The following is a 24,399-nucleotide window of genomic DNA, read 5'->3' as shown; positions in this document are numbered from 1 at the left end:
GGAGGATCTGGGGAAGGGCTGACACTGTGTGTGGAGGGGGAGGAGGGGGGAGGAGGGAGTAACCCTGGAGGATCTGGGGAAGGGCTGACACTGTGTGTGGAGGGAGAGGAGGGGAGAGTAACCCCGGAGGATCTGGGGACCTCTTAGGCAAGCCAGCCTAGCAGACAGGTTAAACTCCAGGCTCAATGAGAGATTGTTTCAATAAATAAATAAATAAATAAATAAATAAATAAATAAATGGAAAGTGGTTGTAAAAGAATTGTTGACCTATAGTTTCTGAGTGCATGTAAACCACTCACACAAGCATGCACACGTGAACATGAATACATGCATAATCACACACATCAATGCATGCACATTCATACAATGCATGTGCTCACAGGGACACAGGCACACAAAGGAGCTGGTCTTTGTATGTCAGCTGAAGTGCGCTCTGCAGTTGATTGGAAACAACCCTTCTAGTCCCCGTCACTATCCTAATCACTGTGACTGACTGATCTGCTCTAACTAGCTTCCACCCTGCTGTCAGAGCGCTGGCCTGTCCTGACATTTGCCTGTGTTGTGTTTTGCTACAAATATTTGGGGGAAATGTCTTTAATTAAACGCACCTGAAAAACAAACTATTCCACTAGTCAAAAAGAATATTCTGCTAGGTCACATTTTACTTTTGTAATATGCTACTAGAAAAATTAAGAAGAGGATTCTGACTCTCATTACCCTTTTGGAGACCCAAGGCCAGGAGACCTCATTCAGGGTGCTTTGACTCCTGGAGGCAGTGTAATGTTTGGAGTGTTTCTACTGAGGAATGGAGAGGAGGTCTGCAAGGAGAGAGTAAAGGACATCGGCTAAGACCCTTACAGCTGTGTTACTCAGGAGAGACGCCTGCATGACCAGGTGTCCAAATCATTAAAGGCTAGGGAGCTGCTTAGGTTAGCTTGGTTTAAATAATTCGCCTTGTACTTTAATAGTGTGTCTTCCTAATTGATCCCCAGCTTTTGGCAAGGTGTACCCCATCATTTACATTCTCCTGTGGCTCTCTTTGTGTTTTTTTTTCCTAGAACGGCATTGAGGAAACAGCTGCCAAGTGCAGGAAGCTGGGTGCCCAGGTCCATCCTTTTGTGGTGGACTGCAGCCAGCGGGAAGAGATTTACAGCGCTGCGAAAAAGGTAAGATTCCACATGTACTTAGAAATATGTCCTGGGGGAGCTAGGGAGTGTGCTGGAGATGGTCGAATTCGCTCTGTACACAGAGTCATTAAAAAACATTGTGGCTTGTGTGTCTGGTTAGTGACAGACCTGGAAGTACACTGTGCACTTGAGACTTGGACTTCAGTGTGCTCTTCAGTGCCCAGGGACCTTATTCGTATCCTCTCTTGGGGAGGGAGGGATGGTTCCGCAGGTAAGATAGATGGTTCAACGGCTAAGTATGCCTGCTGCACAAGCTTGACAACATCCATATGTAAGACAGCCACATGTGCCTAAGGTTTGCTGGATGCCAGTCTGGCTTAGAGCTCAGGGATAGACTATCAGAGGAATAAGGCAAAAGGCAGGAGAACAGGACTTCTTCAGCCTCCTCTGGCCTCTGTGTGCACACAGGCACATGCACCTACATGTGCACTACACACACATATCACATACACTTTACACAACACAAACTATACACAACATACACACATTTGGGGGTGGGTACTGTGTGGCAGACTTTAGCAAGTACAAGGCCTGGGCATCAATCTCATGAAAAAACCACCAGGGGTGTGTGTGTAGAAACACACATACACATCAGCCTTATCTCCAGTGGTTTTCTTTTAGTAGGGGTAGAGCAGAGTCTGGGGATCTATACTGTTAGCACCCTGTGTGCCTTCCTCCCTTTGCCATGGTCTGATACTGTGGACTGCCCTTGACTGTTACCAGCCACTTCCCAGCACTGACAGTGTCTTCTGGAGCCCAGTCAAGGATATGGGTCTGAAGCTCACAGTGTTAGGGTTTTGTTTGAATGGCAGGTTGATCTAGTCCCACAAGGCATGGTTGTCCTCCTCTACCTACACTTGAAATGCTCACTGTGCAAAATGTGCTCTCAGTTGTGCCTCGTGGAGGAGGGTCATCAGAGTAGCAGGCAAAATTCTCTAAAATTTGCATTTCTACCAGAGCGATCTCCCTCAGCTAAGTGGACACAAAGATTGCAATTCAACCCAACTGAGAGCCTCTTTGTTTGGATTTAGATATAGTTAATTTTTTTCCTTCTATTTTAAATAGTTTCGTTACTTTGGATTTTTTTATTTAAAATTGCTTGACATTATAATACAATTGCATCAGTTCTTCCTTCTCTTTCCTCCCTCTGAAATTTCCCATACATTCCTTCTAGGTCTCTTTCAAATGTGTGTTAAGGCAGTTGTGTCAATGAGACTCTATGGACATGGCTTCTAATATTAGGAGACACGGGCTCACAGCGAACTAACAGACCCTCTGGCTCTTACAGTCTTTCTGCCTTCTCCTCTGCAATGTTGCCCGAGTCTTAGAATCAAAATAGCTTTATAGATATATCGTTTGGGAACCTGCCATTACAATTCTGCACTTTGATTGGTTGCGGTTTTCTTTCGTGGTCTTGTCTGTTGCAAAGAGAAGTTTCCTTAGTGAGGGTGAGGGCTACATTTGTCTGTGGGATAAAGACAAATATTTAGAACATCCCTCGGGATTATTTTAGTAAAGTGTGTAGGTTCCACTCCAAGATCCATGACTTTACTACCCCTGGTATTTAGCTAGGTTTCCAGTATGAAACATGATTTGTCTCTTATTGAACAGGTCTTTAGTCCATGCAGAGAGGTGTTGGTTACCGCCGTAGTTAGGGTTACTACTGCTGTGAAGAAACACCATGACCAAAACCAGCTTGGTTGGTTACGTTTACTGACTTATGTATGCATAAATGGTGCAGGGATGACATCAGCTTGGTCCTAGTGGGTAATCTTTTTTGATGTCTGTCTGTATTTTACTGAGCATTTTTGAGTCTGTGTTCATCAGGCATGCTAGCACATTGGTTTTGTTGTTGTTGTTGTTGTTGTTGTTGTTGTTGTTTTTGCTGTGTTTCCTCGTTGTGGTGTTCCAGTGATACTGTCCTCATTGATTGAGTTTGGAAGTGCTCCTTAATATCTCCATTCCTTTTGAGTAGATTAAGAAGAATTGGCTGTTGATTTTCTTTGAAAGTCTGGGAGAATTCTGCTGTGCATTCATCTGGCCCTCACGTTTTTTGTTTTATTTTGTGTTTTTGTTTTATTATTTATTTATTTTTAGCTGAAAGGCTAAAAATTATTTCATTATTATTTTGATCTCCTTGTTTGCTGTGGGTTAGTTTAGATTGTTGGTTTAATTTTGGTGGGTTGGCTGAATATAAAAATTCATCATTTTTTCATGTTTTCAAAAATAGCTTAATGGTATACAGGTTTCTAAAAATATTTCCTTGTGATGTTCTGAGTTTCTTTGGTCTCTGTTGTAAAATTTTCCATGTTTATTTCTGATTTTGCTAATTTAGGTGCTCTCTTGCTTATTTTCGGCTAGTTGGGCCAAGAGTCTGTCTATCTTGCTTATTGTCTCAAACATACCACTCTTAGATTTATTGGATATTTGTATTATCTGTTGTTATTGTTTCTGGTTCTTTGGTTTCTGCTCTGATTTTTTTTCTTCCCATTAATTGGGTTTGGACTTGGTTTGTACTTGTTCTACATTTCTTAGTTGTATCTTTAAGTCATTTATGCTCTTTCTGATTTTTAATACAGCCACTTAGAGCTGTGCATTTCCCTCATGAAATGTGTTCACATTGTACTCGAGGCTTAGCTATGTTGTATGTTCATTTTCATTTAGTTCTAAGACATTTTTTATTTATTTTTGAATTTTTTTCCTAAGGCTCATTCATCATTCAGTAATGTGCCTTTTAATCTCCTTGAGTTTGTGTGTTTACTAAAGATCTGTTTGCTATAAGTTTTAACTTTCATTGCTTTGTGGTCAGATAGGATACCAGAAGTGACTTTAATCTTCTTGAATTTTAAGGATTTGCTGTGTCCACCTTAGAAAGTTTCCATGTGCTGCTGAGTGGATTGTATGCTCTTTTTGGTATTTGTTTGGAATGTTCTGTATCCATTAAATCTGTTAAGTCCATTTGATGTATGGTGTAGTTAATTCTGGTGTTTCTCTGGTCCAAAGGCTCATGAAGAGTATGGGCTTGTGGGCATTGAAATCTACTAATGTGCGTTGCTATTAAACTGTGTCTTTAAATCCAGCAGCAGTAGTTGTTTTGTTTGTTTGTTTGTTTGTTTGTTTTTATGAAATTGGGTGCCCCAGAGTTTGGCATATATATATAGATGTTTAGGATAGTGACATCTTCTTGGCTAATTGTCCCCTTAATTAGACTGGTGTATCCCTCTTTATCTCTTCTGATTAGCTTTAGTTTGAAGTTTACTTTGTCAGGTTATAGTACAACCTCTCTGTCTACCAAGTGTACTGGACTGTAGAATAGAATACCTATGCCACGGGGCTACTGGTGATTATTAAATTAATTAGCTATGTGAAATACCTAACAATTCAACTGTCAGCTTATTTTCTTTACTAAGAAACATGCAAATTTGGCAACATTCTCACCTTGAAGAGAGAATAGATAATGAAAAAGGAAAGGGTTTTGTTGCTGTTGTTGTTTAAGCATCTGAAAATAAATTACTAAAACTGTTACAGTTAAGAAACTACTCAGCTCTCTGGACCTAAAATGTAAGATTATAGATTAAAATTCATATGTCCCTAAATAATCATGGGTTATTAAACATTAAAAACCTTTCTTACAGACACAAAACTGTAATGTTTTACTAGATAAATATACTAAGCACACATCCTCTAAATAAATAACTACCTTTAAAGGAGAAAAAGTTGATGGTATTGGGGAAATTCTTAAGTAACATGAGACAGCAGTGTGAGGATATTATTAATAATTTTCCTTCTGTGATAGAGATGTGAGGATTGACTCTGGATAAAGGATAGATACTGTCGTGTGGCCCTTACCACCTTAATTACACGCTGACGTGATTCAGCCCTGACTAATGAGACCTCTGCATGTCAACTGAAGCTTCCCTGGGCAAAGGCAAACCTTTGTTCCCTGGCAGCCTTTCTGTGTGAGGTCCTTTGTGGAGATCTGGGACAGTTCAGGTTCCACCTTTTAAAGCCTAAACCATTCTAATGACTCCTGTTTCCCAAGTGGGCACACAAGAGCATCGCCTTAAATATTATGGTGAACATTAAATACAAAGAAAATGAAGCCATCTAAAAACCCTACAGGGAAGCAAATGATCCCGCAGGCCTTTGCCACTTTCCCTTCAACCCCCAGCATACCATGGCCCTAGCTCTAAATAATAGTGACTTCCTTAGAAGAAGCTTAGCTTTTATTTAGAGCCCAATATATAGCAGAGTACTGTCTGACTCTGGGGTGTACACAGTCAATAAGTTTAGCTGCTCACAGGCCAAACAAAAGTTCTTATATGTTTTCCTTGTCACTGAGAGCTATGCTGCTCAGGTTTTCTGAAAAGGAATTTACGCTTTGGGAGTCTGCGAACTTTCTAATTTACAGGTGCTGTTAGTGATTACAGTAGAGTCAGAAAATTACCCTAGGTTCCTCCTCCTTGAATACAAATAGGCTTCACTGCTCAAAGGATGCCTTGTACAGCTCTTGCCAGGCAGCCCTGTTATCTCACTTATATTTCCACAACTGAAATCAGTTTACCCATAGCTTCAATAACCTGTGAAAGCTGCAGTGGTTTACATAACACTCCAATATAATCCCTTTGGTTTCTCAAATGTTCTTGCTTCTGAACTAATAGCAAAGGGAGAAGTTAATCATCAAGGGAAGACTTACATGGTAGAGAGCAGGCATGTAAGTTTTCGTTTGTGCTTTTGTTTTGTTTTGAGACTAGGTGGGCCCAGCTGGCCTTGAACTCTCTCTGTAGATCACATTGGCCTCAAACTCACAGAGATCTGCCTGTCTCTGCTTTCAGAGTTCTGAAATTAAAGAAGTATACCACCATTCCTAGCTATAAATAATATTTATATTATTTACCTCATATGTATTTCCATATAAAGATCTTCTCAGACCCCTCATAAGGCCAAGAAAAGAATCTACAAACATATCCCTTGGACAGAGGTATAAATGGATGTGTATCAATGACATAGTAGTAATAGCTCATTTACATCAGATAGCTCATTTACATAGTTCATTTTTCCCCAGTAACACAACAAGCTATATTCTTAACTATTTTAAGCAATGGAAATTTGGAATCACTTATTTAAAGTCCAGAGAACAGAGTCAAAACTCTACTCAAGGCTGACCAAAGATCCCCCACCCACCACTCCTAAACTTTTTGCCACCTGATGGAGAATGGCTGGTGAGCAATGGAGGGAAGTAATCTTGGAAATAAGGGAGCATAAGATGTGATCATCTTAATCGTGTAGTCAGGGTCACATGATCTCTCACAACTGTCCTAGAATCTGCTAATAGACTTCACTTAGCTTTTGAGGAAACACTTAAAAATCAATGTTATGGGCTGACAAGATGGCTCAGCGTGTAAGAGCACTGACTGCTCTTCAGTAGGTCCTGAGTTCAAATCCCAGCAACCACACGGTGGCTCATGACCACCCGTAATAAGATCTGACTCTCTCTTCTGATGTGTCAGAAGAGAGCTACAGTGTACTTATATATAATAATAAATAAATTTAAAAAAAATCAATGTTACTCTCAAAAACCAAAAAAAAAAAAAAAATCGTTATCTATCCAAATATCCCTTTAGCCATAATCAATAGAGTAAGGTCAAGAGACTAAATTACAAAAGAATTCTAAACAGAGCCACTTTGGGCCTAAACACTAAGATAGAAAGTGTCTTTTACACCATGTTGGCATAGAGGTAACAAAATTGCTTCTCCCCTCCCACCCTTGGGGGTTGGAGAGATGGCTCAACAGTTAAGAGCACTGACTGCTCTTCCAGAGGTCCTGAATTCAATTCCCAGCAACTACATGGCCTCCAATGCCTCTTCTGGTGTGTCTGTAAACAGCTACAGTATGCTCACATACATAAAATAAATGAATAATTCTTCAAAAAGAAAATATATGCTCTTTTAATAGTCAGAATATGCAAACCTACAACCAAATCACTTAATGGATACAGTTTTCTTCTTTGATGGTTTAAGGTAAAGGAAGAAGTTGGAGATGTTAGCATTCTGGTAAATAATGCTGGCGTTGTCTACACTGCAGATCTATTCGCTACACAGGACCCTCAGATTGAAAAGACTTTCGAAGTCAATGTGCTTGCACACTTCTGGGTGAGTAGGATCCCTTTTACAAAACATTCCTTTTTGAAGACTCAAAGATTAAGAGTTCATTTCTAGAGAAATGACTACATTTTACCAACAATTGCACTTCCAAAATTTATAGTGAGGTAAATCATTGTAAGTTTCAGGTATTGTGTATATTTCAATTCTTCTGGCTTTTGGCATCAAGGTCTCAGGAGTTGCAAGCTGGCCATACACTCAATATATAGATAGCTGAGGCTGGCTTTGAACTCCTGGTCCTCTTGCCTCTGCCTTCAAAGTTCTGGGTTTGCAAGCGTGCAATCACCATGCTAAATTAGATCTGATTCCAAACTAGATTTGCACACCTCTCTGTGATAATATAGAGAATACAGAAAGGAACTAGAGAGCACCTGAGTCGTCGTCTATGATAATGTAACAAAGGTGAGTGTGGCCTGCTTTCACATTCTCACGTGACTCAGACCCATATTATTTCCTGGCCTCAAAAGCTTCAGACTTTATAATGGCACTCATTGTTCAAGAACTTTAGTTGTATGTTTCTGAAGTACTTCCCAGAGAGCTAGTTTCTAAAAGACTGCTTGGTATTCTTAGGTGAGCATGGGGTGACCCCTTGGTATATTCTTAGGTGAGCTTGGGGTGACCCCTTGGTATATTCTTAGGTGAGCTTGGGGTGATTGGAGCTGTTGAAAATGCACTGGGCTTTTCCCCTGCTTTTCCTTAGCCATTGATATCTGTCTGCCTAGGTTTGTATTTGGTAACATGGTATATTATCTTATTTGCTTCTGTATATCCCCAGAACACAGTGGGTACTCAATAAATGTTTAATGTATGAATTAATTAGTAGCCATTAGAAGATTGTTCTTCATGGTATTTTGAGATCATGATCAAATTACTGTCTACTAATTTAATATTAAGTGTTACTTCTTCTTGTACTCTAGTGTATCGTTTCTATTCAATATATAAAAATGGTTGAATATATAAAAATGGTTGAAGATATCAATGGTAAGAGGTAGCTGGTTAGGGATATAAGTAGTTAGCAATTTAAATGAGATGAGTTCTTGCCGCTTTTGGTTTGTGTTGCAATTTTTTCGATGTGACCTGGTGTCCATTTGTCTTAAGCTAGTCTTGGCAATCAGAGGTTTTTTTTTTCATTTGTGTCAGGAGCAATGTTTTGAGGGTATGTCTTTGTTTTAAAGTATTCTCCATGGGCTATGAACCAGAAATAATACATGGTTTCTTTTTAATAAAAATTATTTCTAGACCACTAAGGCATTTCTCCCAGCGATGATGAAGAGTAATCATGGCCATATTGTCACTGTGGCTTCAGCAGCAGGGCATACCGTTGTCCCCTTCTTGCTGGCTTACTGGTGCGTGAGTACTTTTCCTTCATTGACTCTAATACTTAACTTGTATGCTTTTATGTCTCATTAGTTTAATTTATATCCTTGTAAACTTTTATATAAGGTACACACATATCTTACATAAAGGTAAACTACCTGTCTACCTGCATACATGTCTGAATATTTGCACACATCTATAGTTACATGTACAGATACATACATAATTGAGTTTGGGTGTTTAGTTTTTCTTATCCTATCTAGCCAGGATTATCTTCATTATGATCATATATTTAAAGTTGCCAAAATCGGAAGAGCTCCACAAAGTCCTGGGATTTAACAGCATCATCAACTCTTTTTTTTTTTTTTTTTGATTTTTCGAGACAGGGTTTCTCTGTGTAGCCCTGGCTGTCCTGGAACTCACTCTGTAGACCAGGCTGTCCTCGAACTCAGAAATCCACCTATCTCTGCCTCCTTTTGAGGTAAATACCAGCTTGTAACAACAGGTTAAACTGGCCTACTTTTGATCTTTATGTACATGGACTCTCTCTGTATTTGTGAGACATACCCATAATGTCTTTTGCGGCTATTGTTAGTTCACACATACTCTTGTAGCATGTGACTATTCAATGACCTGTGTGGCTGCTCTACTTTTTATGAACATCAGGATTATTTTCACAACAATGGCATGGATACTAGATTAGCTAGAATCTTTGAAACCTTAGGCTGAGTTACTCAGCATTTCTGTGTTTAATATCCCCTCACACATAAATAGTTTAGCAGTCTCTAATTTAATCATAGAATGAATGAGCTCAGCACTGACTCTCCGATCCTGTGAATGCTTGGTAACTGAAGGGCACAGCTGCAGTTTCGCTTGCACTTCCCTACACTGACAATAGGCCTCACTTCTGTTTCCAGAATATGCTTGGAGACTGGCTCCATGTTCTCTGGCTGCTTTTTGTGGGATGAAGGGAAGACAGAATTATTGACTCTTTTCTTTATAACCAAGCCCTTACCTGTCATTGTCCTGAGCTGGCAGAGAAGTGGAATCTCAGGAAAAAATCAGTCATGCTTTAGGAGTTATATCTAAACAGTTTCAGCGACTAACTGAAAAGTGCACAGTGACAATAAAACTGTGTTCATGGCGTGGAAGAGTGGTCCTTTTTTTGATTATTTCTTTTTTTTTGTTTGTTTTTTTGTTTTGTTTTTCAAGACAGGGTTTCTCTGTGTACCCCTGGCTGTCCTGGAACTCACTCTGTAGACCAGGCTGGCCTCGAACTCAGAGATCCACCTGCCTCTGCCTCCCAAGTGCTGGGATCAAAGGCGTGCGCTACCACTGCCTGGCCTTTTTTTGATTTTTTTCTTAAGATGATTTTGGCTGTTTTGCTCAGTGGTTTTTAAGGTATCTTTATTTTTTAATATAATATTTTATTAAGTCTTAGAGAATTTCACATATTGTAATCGATCATAGAACAGTCTCCTATTTCTCCTCCTCACTCCTCCCAACTTACCCTCCTCCTTACCCACTCCTAACTTCAAAGTTGTTATTTAAAAGAGAACAAATAGATGGAAATTTTATTTTGTCATAAATAGGAAATAGCTTACAATGAAATGCTACTTTTAAAAGATTTAAAAAGAAACAACAGGGGCTGGAGAAATGGCTCAGCAGTTAAGATCACTGACTAACTGCTCTTCAAGGTCCTGAGTTCAAATCCCAGCAACCACATGGTAGCTCACAACCACCCGTAATGAGATCTGACACCCTTTTCTGATGTTTTTGAAGACAGCTATAGTGTACTTATAATAATAAATAAATCTTTAAAAAATAGAAAAATAAAAAAATAAAAAGAAACAGTTCTGACGATCATGAAGAACTGAGGTGAAGTGACCAGGGGTAAGGGGAGGTCTCAGGCTTCCTACACTCACATCTAGGCTCACCCTAAAGTTCCAACCTACTCTACTGCTGTGCACTATCCTGAAAATATCTTCTATATCCTAAGAGACTGGACCTTTTGCTGGACCTCACAGCCTGAGTTAGTAATACTCCTTATAGTCACTTAAGACTGCTGTCCTACTGTGCACTCAAACTGTTTAACCTGACTTTAACAGAACAGTGTAACAACCAGCCTTACTTGCCTTGGATTTCCAAAGGAATCAACTCGCACAACCAAAGCTGATACTTAGCTGCAGTCTTAACTCACTCTCTCTCCCATGCCCTCGATCCAGAGTCATACATAATGACTCCCTCGACCCAGAGTCATTTGCTGAAAGCAGCCAATACAGAAGTGGAAAGCAACGTCCTAAAACCTACCATAAAGGTTGAAAGCATCCACTTATGGATACTGGTTGATTAACAGTGATGTTTGTTATCTGCATCAGTTGGAGTCAGTGACCTAATCCCTTGTAAAACTGTTAAAGATTTCTGTAACAGTTTTCTGTAAACGTTTCTGTAACAGTCTCAATCCCTTCCCATGCCATGAAGTACTTTCTGTGCTGTTCAATAAATACAGAGCAAAGTCCTTTGTTAGAGACAGACACACATAGTCACACACTGTCAGAAGATAGAAACAAGAACAGTTCCGAGCCTTCAGGCAGCCGCAGACAAGAGACAGAGGGGGTGGAAGACAGAAGGAACATGAAGTAGAAAAGTCCAAATCTGGGCTCAGTCCTGACTGCCTCCAAGGGAGGCACCCAGGGGAAGAACCGTTCTTTAGAGCCACACCGATGTAATATTGGTGACTCATAGCCAATCCCTGATGTGTGTAATCATGCCCTTCCTCCCTCAGACACTTGACACTATAAACTCTGAGCTGTTTTTTGCATTTTTGATTTACTTAAGAAAAATATCAGAAAATATAATCTGGTAAAATAAAATTATTGATAATCTCACAAGTTACCATGTTAAGCATATGATACAACTTTTGGACATTTTAAACATAGGCATACATTTAAGACATAATCTGCAGTGAGTCGTTGCTGCGGTGGTACACACATGCAGTCTCAGGACTACAAGCAAGAGAATCAGGCTGTGTAAGTCCAGGGCCAGTCTGGGCTGTACAGAGAAATACTTTCAAAACCAAGGGCCAGAGTCACAGAGTTCTTGCCTAGTATGTACAAGAGAGGGGGAGAGCAACGAGTGGGTAGAAGAAAAGAGAGGAAAAAAGAAAACCTATAGTTATCCTATGTAGTACACCGAGGCAGGAAGATCACAAGTTCAAGACAGGCTGGGCTGCATTGCAAGATTCAAGGTCAACATTCGGGATATAGTAAGACTTTGTCTTAAAACAAACAAACAAACAAACAGAAAACCTAGAAAAGCCAACTTCATTATAATCTTGTATTTTGAATCTAAAACTATTACACTGTACATATTAACAGCATATGCCAGCATCATTTTCAGTTCCTGTGACATGATACTATGTATGTCACTACTCAACTATTGAGACTTTCAGACAATTCCCTCTGAATACAAACCTCCAGACCCAGGAAGGGCTGGCTTCTTCCCTCTCCTGGTAAGGATCAGCCACCAGCAGGTCACCAACTTCTTTAAACTTCAAGACCAGCATTTCCCCAAAGCACTTTCACACAAGGAAGTTCTAGGCTCAGGGATCTAGACCAACTTGGATCCAATCATTGTATGGATCTGGCCGCTTGATGACTGTGGTATGACCAGAGCAGGGGGGTCTGAATGCTGCCTGTCACATTGTTCTCAGCTATTTACTTTCCTGAGCTTTCCCCCAGTGTTAACCTTTAGGAGCACAGTTGATTGTTTTCTTGGTGTAAACACTTGCACATAATTCAGAGTCAGAGAGTGGGGCATGGTGAATTTAAACTTCATGCTCTTGTCAAACTGGGTTCTAGAAAAGGCCAGTATAACCTGTGCTTTGGAAAATGGAAAGCCGTAGTTAGTTTTTAGTTTTGTTTTATCTCACCTTTTAAAAGAGCTCAGATCCAGACTTTAAAAGGCTGCTAGCCTCAGTTATTTATGATGAAATCTGAAAGCTACTATGTGTGTTAATGAATGAACATGTATTTCTGTCTGTCTCTGTTGGCATTTTATCTTGTGGGGTTTCTTCTACTTTTCTTTAGTCTACCAAACTTTGCTTTGTGTCTCAAACCTTGATTCCTGTTTCAGTAAACAACACTCATAAAAATACCTACATTGTGGAGTCATTGGGAGGCTTAAATAAAAATAAACTATCTAATTAAATGTGAGCAGGTTCTGTCCTCCATCAATTATTTTTGATGTCATCACTTTCATTTCCAACATTTTTCAGTGTACAGAAGCTTTCTATGTTAGTACTGAAACCAACAATATTTCATTTGCAGCTTTAATATATCTCTAAGCTTAAAGAAAATGAAAAAGAGCCAGGCGGGGCACAAGCTTTAATCCCAGCACTCAGGAGGCAGAAGCAGGAAGATCTCTGGTCTGCAGAGTGAGTTCCAGACAGCCAGGGCTACACAGAGAAACCCTGTCTCAAACATATCTATATATAAAAAAGAAAAGAAGACTTTCTACAACATTCTGTTTTTCACAGTACATAATTGGCAAGAATGTATAGATACTTTATCTAATTTCCAATTCATAAAGATTTAGAAGCATAAAGCTATGTGGTAATTAATATCACTAGACTATAAATCAAATGACAGATTTTATGTTGCATGTATCTTATGAAGTTTTTTAAAATTAGTAATGTAAGATACCAACAAATGACTGAATTATATATGTTCAGTGGGTAAATTGAGTGCTATATGATTTAATATTTCAATAAAGCTCTTTTTAAGTTTAGCTACCTAGAAAAATAAAGTCCATTTTCAGTAGTTTCGGAATTCTTCCAAGCGAAGATGCTTTTGTAAGAATTGCTTTGCACTGTGATTCATTTATGACAAATATTTACTGGGTGTCTATTAAGCGGCAAGTCCTGGGAAGGTCCTGGAGACTCATTTGTGACCAGGATAGTCATGGAGATTATATTAAAAGTGTAAGCAAAGAGCTTGGGATGAGTCAGTCAGTAGAGTGTTAGGCTGGCCACACAAACATAGGAACTGAGTTCAGATCCCCCCAAACCCAGCAACACCCAGCACTCCAGGGGCAGAGAAAGAAGCATCCCTGGGGCTTGCTGGCCAGGCAGGACAGCCAGTGGGCAAACTTCAGGTTCAGTGAGAGACCCTGTCTCCAAAAATAAACTGGAGTGCATTCATGGAAAACACCAATCTTAAAATCTTGCCTTTACCCAAATACATACATACTACACCCCCATCACACACAGGCGCGCGCGTGCACGCGCACACACACACACACACACACACACACACACACACACACACACACCACAGGCACAGGCATGCATTACAAAGCTGAAATATTCTATCCGAGAAAACTTAAGCGTATTATATACTGCAGATGGGGAGTGAGATAGGACTCTGAGGAACTAAGCTGTGACTTAAAGAAATGGACATGTACTGAACTCCCCCCTGAATTCTCGACCATTTTCGAATAAATAAACAATTACGGTGACATCCGATTTTCTGGAAACAGCAACAATCACTGCAAACACTCCATAGGTTTCTTGCCTTCTCTTCAGTGCACTGAAATTCACCTGGTTACGGATGCAACACGTAGGAAGTGTTCTGTACCACGTGCTCTAGACTTTCATGTGCTTAGGAATTAAGCTCTGACCGCTAAATCTACACCAGGCCTCAGCTAACTCACTATTCCTGAATTCCCTTGTGAACTTCTTCCTTTCAGTTCCAGCAAGTTTGCTGCTGTTGGCTTCCACAGAGCCTTGACTGATGAACTGGCTGCCTTGGGACTAACCGGAATCCGAACATCGTGCCTCTGCCCTAACTTCATAAACACCGGTTTCATCAAGAACCCAAGCACCAAGTAAGCTGACAGAGGGCGAGACCGGAATAAACTGGGAGCGCTACTGCAGCGCAGGTGCTTGCTGGGGATTTCGTTCTGTGAACTCCTAAACAGATTAATCCCTAAACCGCCTGATACCTGATGCTATTCGCCTGCTTTCAGTTTGTGATGCTTGTGGGAAAACAGGTGCGGAAACAAAGAGAGAAAGACTGGAGGTGGCGGCTGTAAATGCAGACCTGAAGGGCTGGGTTGGGGGCGGGGGGGGGGGGGGGGGGGGGGGGGGGGGGGGGGGGACGACAACAACGACTGGTTGACCTTTCCTGAATTCCCTTGTTGCTTCAACCCTGGACCAGCGGGTTGCAGACTCAAGTAACATTCTTGTCTTCTAGAGCTCTTGGATCAAATTCTGAGCTCCTGAACCCCAGAGATGACTTACATTGTTGGTTGAATTAGGGTAGTGGTGAGGAGGGCGCGTGGAGGGCGCGTGGGTGATTCTGGTGTTGCCGTGTGGCCGTTCCGCCTCACATCCCCTCCAGAAGCGAGGCAGCAGCGCAGCAGCGTACAGTTTACCAGAGGGCAGGGGGCATCTTACATCTTCATCAGCTCCTTGCTGTTTACCTTTTAATCACTGCCAACTCCATAGGTGGAGAGTGTATGCATCGTAAATCACTAGCTCACACAACTGCTTCGGGGGCTTGTCTGTTTCACAGTATCTGCTTACTTTTTTTTTTTTTAAAAAAAAAAAAAGCGAATGTCTAGTAGCCCTTCCTGTAGCTGAGACCCCTTTACATGTCCCTTTGGCTGCATATAGTTTTCCCAAGTGCTCCTCCATGGCCTTTAGGTTCCATAGTATTAGAAAGATCTCTCTCCTGCCACACTTAACCTACCCACATCAGCCAGAAACCAAACTTAACATATGAAACACAGTGTGCACAGACTGTTTAGCCATTGTAGAGACAGAGGATCATGGCTTAAGCCCATCCTAAGTCTGACTATAGTATAAGATTTTTCTCTTTAGTGTTTCACTTGGTGTATAGTCATTGTACATGGTATACTAAATAAGGACATTTTCTTTCTTTCTTTTTTTTTAATTTTTAATCCTAGGAACTTCTGCTTTGTTTTTTTAATTAATCATTTTGAAACAACTACGTTTTTACAAAGCAATATTCAAGTGATAATGAGCTAGTAACATTTTACAAAGATTTGTACACTTCTACAGTTTAAACTAATAACAGATTGCCACAAGTTAGAAATGGAAAATTCATCCTGGTGATTTACAGGGTGGTTAGAAGTTAATAAGGAAACATTAAATTGATTGTCAGTCAATGGAAGTTGTTCATGTGGATTCCGACACAGAAAATCAAAAAACTTTCTGGTTACTAAGAGAATTGTGTGCGATGCTAAGAATCTTGAAGTATATATTTACAGGGAAATGGTTGATAAAACTAAATAGTATTGAGTCAAAATCAACTAGGTTTCCTAGAACCATAGCTCTGATGTCACCTCACATTGAGGGAATGTGTGATATTGGTAATAAATATAGACACAATTTTACAGGACGTTAAAAAATATGTAAGAATAATGTAATCTTTCTTACTACTTGAATTTGTAACAGACACTTTCCATTTTCTGTCTGTGTGTCTCTGTCTGCCTCTGTGTTTCTGTCTCTATCTGTCTCTTTGTCCCTGTCTATCTGTCTCTCTCTCCTTCCCTGGCTTTTTACAGTTCTCCTGGATACCAGGGATGGAACTCACATCACCATACCTGCACAGTAAGCTCTTCCCTGCCTGTGCCATCTCTCCGGCCCTTGCTTGTACTTTCATGCCTTATGCACATACACAACTTTATGTATGTATCTACATCATGCGGATTCACAGATGAGTGACAGCATATTTGTCTTTCTGAGACTGGCTTAATTCACATTTCCCTGTAAATATCGTAACTTGGTTTTTATGCCTGAGAAAATTTCATTGTGTGTATACCACACTTTCGTTACCCACCCTGTTGCTGAACACCAAAGTTGGTTCCATCACTTAACTCTGGTGAGGAGAGTTGCAGTAGATATTGCTGTCTCTATGATGTTTCACTTTAGGAATAGTGTAGCTATTCCTAGGGTTCTGTCCCGTTCCACAGCCACCATCTGTTTTTTCTTGGTCATTAACTTTTCTGTGCAGAACTTTTTAGTGTCATGAGACCTTACCCCCCAAAAATCTATTTTAAGCTACAATTTTGTTAGAAAATAAAAGTAAGGCTAAACCTAGGTCTTCTAGCAGCTCCCATAATCCCAGCACTCTGGAGGCTAAATTTCACACCACCATAGGCAACGAAATAAGATCCGTCTCCAACAACAAAAGAAGCACACAACAAGCCAAAAGACAAGGCTATCTGTTCAGAAAGCCAGTTCTTGATTCCATCAGTATTACCTACAACGCCCTAACTTGACCCTGAAGAAAGGACAGGTCAGTCTGGAGTCGGGGAGCAGCCTCGTCAGTAAGCCCAAGAGCAGGCGTACCAAAATCCCTCTTGCCGCTGCCTCTCTATCTCAGGATTTACATGCTGAAATAACATATGAACATTCCTCTTCAAAAAAAAAAGGTTATCTTTCAGTTGTTTAAAGCAGGTACCACATTTTAAAGCTGTTGCTGTTTTAACCTTGCTTCTGGACATGGCTGGACAAGGCAAGAGCGCCCTCTACTGGAGCAAATGTATCCATAGGAGAAATAATTAGAGATTAGCAGTGTGTACCCCTGCTGAGCACTGAACAGTCTTTTTCTTACATTTAGAGCACTGGAGCAGACGCTAGCTACCTATCCGGTAGATGAGTTCATCTGAGGCTTAGAGTTAATCCCCATGAGCAGCATAACCGAGCCTCAGACCCAGTTACCCAGGGCCAGATTTCTCGATAAAGAAACTGGGACAGCTTCTAAGTGGCTGAATTTGAAATGATGTGTCCCAGATTAGTGTTGATGTTTAAATCCACTCCTAAGGGCACTCTTGTGTCGTTTATCACTTGTGTTTATACATGTAACACACTGCAAAGAAACAGGCTTTTCATAAAGGCAAGAGTTCACTGTAGTCTGAATTTATGGGAATTAAGTATTGTCATACCTACTGATTAAGTTCTTAAGAACTAAGAATTATTTTTATTAAATAAACTTGGATAGTAATAGAGTTATTTCCAAACATTCACCTGCTAAGTGCCAAAAGCATTCTCAGGTACTTTATACTCGCTTCTATCCTCTTATCTGATCCTGCATGCCAGTTTTGATCCTCCAGCCATGGTTTGATAATCTGGCTCTGTCTCTCTGTCTTTCTCTTTCTGTGACTCTGTCTGTCTCACTCTTTCTCTCTTTCTGTCTCTCTGTCTGTGTCTGTATCTGTCTCTCTCTCTCTTTTCTGGCCCTGCTTGTTCCAGCCATATTTTATTTCATATATGTGGGTACACTGTCACTGTCTTCAGACACAGCAGAAGATGGCATTGGCTGCCCATTACAGATGGTTGTGAGCCACCATGTGGTTGCTGGGAATTGAACTCAGGACCTTAGGAAGAGCAGTCGGTGCTCTTAACCACTGAGACATCTCTCTAGCCTCCCTCTCCCTCTCCCTCTCTCTCCCCCTCCCCCTTTCCCCCTCCTTCTTCCTTCCTCTCTCCCTCCCCCTCTCTCTTTCTTTTTCTCCTTCTCCTTCTCATTTCATACAGCCAAAGCTGGATTCAAGCTCACTATGAAGCAAAGATGACATGAACCTCTGACCCTCCTGCCTGCCCCTGTCTTCCAGTTTCTCTGGCTCTAATTCCTATTACAATTCTGCAGTTGGTCATCTTTCTGTCACTCTGGTAAAATACTGGTGATAATCAACATACACAGAGAAGATGTTGATTTTTGTTTTGTTTTGTTTTGTTTTGTTTGTTTTGTTTTTGTTTTTGTTTTTGTTTTTTGAGACAGGGTTTCTCTGTGTAGCCTTGGCTGTCCTGGAACTCACTCTGTAGACCATGCTGGCCACAAACTCAGAAACCCGCCTGCCTCTGCCTCCCAAGTGCTGGGATTAAAGGCGTGCGCCACCACCACCTGGCCGAAAACGTTGATTTTTATCCACAGTTTTGGAGGTTGCTGGGTCTCACATTTTTCAGCATGTAGTTAGATAACACTTCAAGGTGGCACCTGGTAAACCAGCTTATGCCGTAAGGTGCCCTATGCCTCTGATTTTAGTTCACATTAAGCTCATTATCACAAATTAAAGACCATCTTGGGCTTAAATACTGAGACCCAACACAAAACAAAACAGGAAGCTTCCTTGTCATCTATTCTTGGAGGAATTTAAAAAAGATTTCTGTCAGTTCTCCTTTAAACATTAAAGAAGAAGGAGAAGGAAGAGGAGGAGGAGGAGGAGGAAGAGGAGGAAGAGGAGGAGGAGGAGGAGGAGGAGGAGGAGGAGGAGAAGAAGCAACAGCAGCAGCAGCAGCAGCAGCAGCTAGGCCTGGTAGCTGGGATTTCCAGTTCAGACGGGTCTATGTTAGAGCGCTCTGGGCCAGCCTAGGGTACACAGTCAGATCCTGACTGTCTTAAACGAGCAGTCTTGAGTGCCGATTGAATTTCTTATTAAAGACCTACTCCATTTTCAGTTTGCTCTTGAGTTGGTTTCAGTGGCTGCCATTCCTTGGGTCTGTGCTTCTCACGTGGACTCTGTCACAGTGTTCATGGTGCTCTCAGAGTCTTTATTCTGTGAGGTTCTAGTACTGCCCCTACTTTACCCTGCTGTCATACTCTATGTATTATATTTCCCTTGGTCATCCTAGCTTAAAACGTTAATTCTGTGATTCTTTTCAAAGAATCAGAGGTGGCTTCCTGGGTACTCTGCTGTGTCTGGTCTCTGTCCACTTACCCATAGGTTCTCTGCTGTGTCTGGTCTCTGTTCACTTACATATAATTAAATCTTTGCTGTTTCCCAAACATCTTGATTTGGTTTTGGTTAAATATGACCTATTCTTTTTTTTTTTAAAGATTTATTTATTTTTTTATTTTATGTATATGAGTACATTGTTGCTATCTTCAGACACACCAGAAGAGGGCATCAGATCCCATTACAGATGGTTGTGAGCCACCATGTGGTTCCTGGGAATTGAACTCAGGACTTCTAGAAGAGCAACCAGTGCTCTTAACCACTGAGCTATCTCTCCAGCCCCCACCTCTAGCTTCTTTTTTAGTGTTTTTCTTACTTTTGATATTACAATGTAATTATATCATGTCCTTCTTTTTCTTCCCTCTCTCTAAACCCTCACTATGTAATCCTGTCACCTTCAAATTTGTGGCCTCATTTTTCTTAATTGTTACTGTACTTGTGTGTGTGTGTGTGTGTGTGTGTGTGTGCTCTTTTACTATATAAATACAGTTTTCTCAGTCTATACGATGTTAACTTGATTTCAGGGCTGACCATTTGACATTGGATACCCACTTAGTGTGCTCTTCCCTGACAAGACGGGTTCTCCTTCTCTCAGCTTTCTTCAGTTGCCTATAATCCTTTGCCTAAGGTTGAGGGCTCATGTGCGTTCCCTCCTCCACAGTAGCGTGTCCATTGTCATCCTGTAATCCTATAATTCTTTGCCTAAGGTTGAGGGCTCATGCGCGTTCCCTCCTCCACAGTAGCCTGTCCATTGTCATCCTTGTAAAGCTCTGCTTAAGCAGTCCTACTAGTGAGACTTTATGGTGTAGCCTCTGACGTTTCTAGGAGGCGCAGTCTGTCCTTCTGGCTTTGGTGATCTTTCTGCCCCCTATTCTGCTATGATCCTGAGCCTTAGGTCCAAGGTTGTGTTACAGATGTATCTGTTGTGACTGGGCTCCACAACTCTGCATCTTAATAGGTTGTAATTTCTGTAATGGTCAGCACCTGTTACAAAGAGAAGTTTTCTTGATGAGGCGTGAGGACCACACTTATCTGTGGGCATAAGGATAACCATTCAGAATGTAGTCAGTAATTACAATGGTTTAGTAAAGTGGCGGTTATAAGTTCTCCAAGATCCAGTAGTTGGCCAGGAGACCTAAGTCCAAGCAGAGAGCTGTTGGTTACTCCCAAGGTAAGTGTGCCACTACTGCACCTTAGGATTATGTGGTCATGCTGGCTGCTGCTGTGGGTCATAGGCCTCATGGCGGGGAGGACTATTGGTGGCTTCTTAACGTGGATTTTCACATCAGGTTCCCAGCCTTGGGTTCCCCTCTGAGTACTGTATGTCACACATTTTTCTATGTCGTGGCTTCTGTTCATCTCAAAGCATTTCTGGTTGTCAGCAGCTTCTTCTCTGTCGCATGGGATGTACCTGTGTATGCCGCCCACTTCCTGTGACTGCGTGGGATGTACCTGTGTATGCCGCTCACTTCCTGTGACTGGGAACCTTCCGGCTTCCTTTATGTTACTGATTTCTAACTACACTCCATTCTAGGTTTCTTCCATTAGAGTCAGAACACGGATTTTGTTCTATTTCAGTCTTTTTAAGGATAGGAAAGACTTGTCCTTACCAAGATTTGTCTTATGCCCTAAACATGGCCTATCATAAAAAGGATTTTTCTGTATGCTCTTGGAAAGCAAATCTAGTTTGCTACTGTTAGGGGAGTGCATTATCCACATTGAGTCACTCTAGCTGATTTTAAGTACTTCTAACCAGGTCTTCTGTCTTGTGGTTTCATACACTGTTGAAAGTGGGGACTATGTTGTCAAAACTGGATATTCTCCTCTCCATTTTGACAGTTTTAGCTTCATAGAGTTTGAAACCTATTGGGAGAAAAAGGTCCTTGGACTTACAGACACCACTAGGGAAACCAGGAATGTTATACACGCAACAACCCCTGCACCCACCACAGCCGTCATGTGTGTGTGTGTGTGTCCCAATAAAACTTTATGTACATTGAAATTATATAATTCTCACATGAACTGTTAAGCCATTTGACATATAAGATTTATTCTTAATTTACAGCTTGTATAAAGACAGGTAGCTTTCGGACTTGAGCCAGTCAGAATTGGTCAGCCCCTGCCCTAGGAGACTAAGGAGGAGGAGATGTCTTCTCAGGATAAAGACAGTGGAAGCAAAAAAACATCTGCCCTTCTCTAGACACTTACAAGTTATGTGTGTGCATGTGTGTGCGTGTGTGTGTGTGTGTGTGTGTGCATGCGTGTGTATGTGTGTGTGCATGTGTGTGTGTGCGTGTGTGTGCATGCATGTGTGTGTGTGCATGTGTGTGTGTGTGCATGCGTATGTGCATGTGTGTGTGTGCGTGTGCGTGTGTGCATGCGTGTGTGCGTGTGCGTGTGTGTGTGCATACGTGTGTGCGTGTGTGTGTGCATGTGACAGAAAGATTTCTTTATCTCAGTTGATCCATAAGTAGTTATTATGTCACAAGGTGTTGCTTTTACAGCAGAGATGTGCAACGTGCCAACAGCAAATGCTCATTTCACCACTGTCAGAATCTAGGAGTGTTGGTGCTCGTTCATACTCACCAAGTGATGCCCTCTGCATACCTGAAACCTGCCATGGGAGGGAGCATTAATGCCATGGAAACCACCAAGCCCTGCAAAACTAGAAAGTCTGTCTTTTGGAGAGCCACCACATGCTTTGTACCTATAGGATAAGAAATGGTAAACCTGAAAACCCGAGTTTTTGCCCTAAGCAGTTGAATTTGTGCTCCCCACCTATCGATTGTGTTGCTTAGGTAAGAAGTCAACCAAACCTAATTCTTTAAGCTGGAAATTCTTCTGAGTCTTCCTCCTTCCTGACCCTGCATGATTGGCTCAGAGTACTCATCAGTACTATGTTTGTACAAAAGCCATTGTGAGCATTTTTAAATACGATTGCATTTCCTATCAACATGGGAACTTTGGAAGAGATTGAACTTTTTCTGAAAGTCCTTTCTTTCAGCCTTTTAAGGCACAAGGCTTAAGAGTTACTGCACTTCATTCAGAGTTGTCTGACCTTAGGCAGTGCAGGTACATCAAGCAATGTTCATTCAGTTGCTACAGCACCCCCTGGAGGTGGGTACCAGGCTAGAGGGCGCACTTCCTGGAGGTGGGTACCAGGCTAGAGGGCGCACTTCCTGGAGGTGGGTACCAGGTCACAATGTGCACTTCCTGGAGGTGGGTACCAGGCTAGAGTATGCACTACCAGACCACAATGTCATATGTAATACTATTGTTTGAGAATCCCAAGATGAACATGGTATTCTAATAAATGCTAATGTGCTAAGAATGAAGAATTACATTGTTTATGACTAGACTAAGATCTCCTTTTTGTACCCAATGATTATGCTCACTTTCAAGTACAGTGCTACATTCTTTTCAGGGTTTCTCTGTATAGCCCTGGCTGTCCTGGAACTCACTCTGTAGACCAGGCTGGCCTCGAACTCAGAAATCCACCTGCCTCTGCCTCCCAAGTGCTAGGATTAAAGGCGTGCGCCACCACCGCCCGGCTTCCATTCTTTTCACTTTTATTTTACAATGTAATTGTTCTTACCAAATGAACGATTTGTAACTCCTTCTAGAATTGTCATTTCTTTACAGTGATCACATTTCAATTCCATCTTCCTAAAATACCACACTTGAGGGCATTGGCATATTTAGTGAGTGTATGATTATGCACCCCTTTAACCAAAAATCAGCTATCATGCAACCTCTCCTAGGAGGACTTGTTACAATGCCTAGATTTCTAAAAGCCACTGACAGACCACTTGCATGTCATATTGCACATACAGGGAAGATGTGACATGGATCAGAAAGGAAGGCTAGAAAGGAAATGGAGAGCTGTCAAGAAATAAAGCTTCTGTATGGACATTAAGGACCTGGAGCCAGGCACACAGGCCACATGATCATTCTTCTGACACCTTAGACATTGTCCAATAAAGACACTCAATATATGATAATATTTCAAAATTATATTAATTCCCAAGAAGTCTTAAAAGTGAATGTATTAGCTCTGTTTTAGCTAGTCATTTTCCTGTCATGCTTAAGGACTCTATTATCTCTTGCATTAGGTCATTGTGAAGCTTCAGTGGGAACACCTTTGTGGAAGGCTTATGCAGTGTGTGGTCCACAGCATGCATTAACTAGATGGCCTGTGCTAGTGAGAGCGAATGCCTTTCTGAGAGCCTATGGCAGGATCAGCTGTTTTGATTAGTTAAGGCTCAAGCCACACAGTAATTCCACGTGTTCAACACAGAAGTTCCGCTTCAGTGAGATACCTGATTTCTGAAGCCTGTGTGTGTTTCAGTTTAGGACCCACCCTGGAACCTGAGGAGGTGGTAGAACATCTCATGCACGGAATCCTCACTGAGCAGAAAATGATTTTTGTTCCGAGTTCTATAGCATTTTTGACAGTATTGGAAAGGTAAGTGACTCTGTGTTTGCACTAAAAGTCAACGTGTTTCATATTAGACGTAACATCCATTGATAAAATTATTTGGGAGTAAGCCAACAAAAAATAATAGACTGAGAGATTCTATCAGTTTTTAGAACCGAGGGTGCTGATCATTAAGGAAGACTAGACTAGCTAGTGAGACATTTTCAGATGTTCTTAAGGTTTGTTGGTTTTGTTTTTAAAGAAATGTATGTGCCTTATCAATGAGCAAGAATGTTTTTAAAGTACTTTGATAGTAGAATCATTAGACAGTAAGATTTAGAAGAAGAACAAGGTTAGATTCTTAGATTTCAATACAGGACATTTGAATCTAGACTCAGAAATTTGTATTTTAACAACTGCTACCAACACCCATTCCAAGAAAAAAAAATCATATTTTAAGAATTTCTGAACTGCCTGGGCTACAGAGTGAGTTCCAGGACAGCCAGGGCTATACAGAGAAACAGAGAAACTCTGTCTCAAAAAAACCAAAAA

At 41.1% G+C, this 24,399-nt stretch overlaps 1 protein-coding gene across 2 annotated transcripts in view; it reads left to right on the top strand.

Annotated features, from left to right (window-relative positions):
- Hsd17b11 (hydroxysteroid 17-beta dehydrogenase 11) overlaps positions 1-24,399 on the top strand; it is a 59,930-nt gene that overhangs the window by 32,372 nt on the left and 3,159 nt on the right. For both annotated transcript variants that reach the window (XM_031337048.1, XM_031337047.1), the window contains 5 exons: positions 1,059-1,166; positions 7,209-7,340; positions 8,589-8,695; positions 14,415-14,552; positions 23,779-23,895. In XM_031337048.1, the coding sequence (XP_031192908.1) occupies positions 1,059-1,166; positions 7,209-7,340; positions 8,589-8,695; positions 14,415-14,552; positions 23,779-23,895 (602 nt within the window). The remainder of the gene's footprint in view (positions 1-1,058; positions 1,167-7,208; positions 7,341-8,588; positions 8,696-14,414; positions 14,553-23,778; positions 23,896-24,399) is intronic.

Source organism: Mastomys coucha, unplaced genomic scaffold (assembly GCF_008632895.1).
Source record: "Mastomys coucha isolate ucsf_1 unplaced genomic scaffold, UCSF_Mcou_1 pScaffold22, whole genome shotgun sequence".
Lineage (NCBI taxonomy): Eukaryota > Metazoa > Chordata > Mammalia > Rodentia > Muridae > Mastomys > Mastomys coucha.
This window is presented reverse-complemented; position numbering and strand designations above follow the sequence as displayed.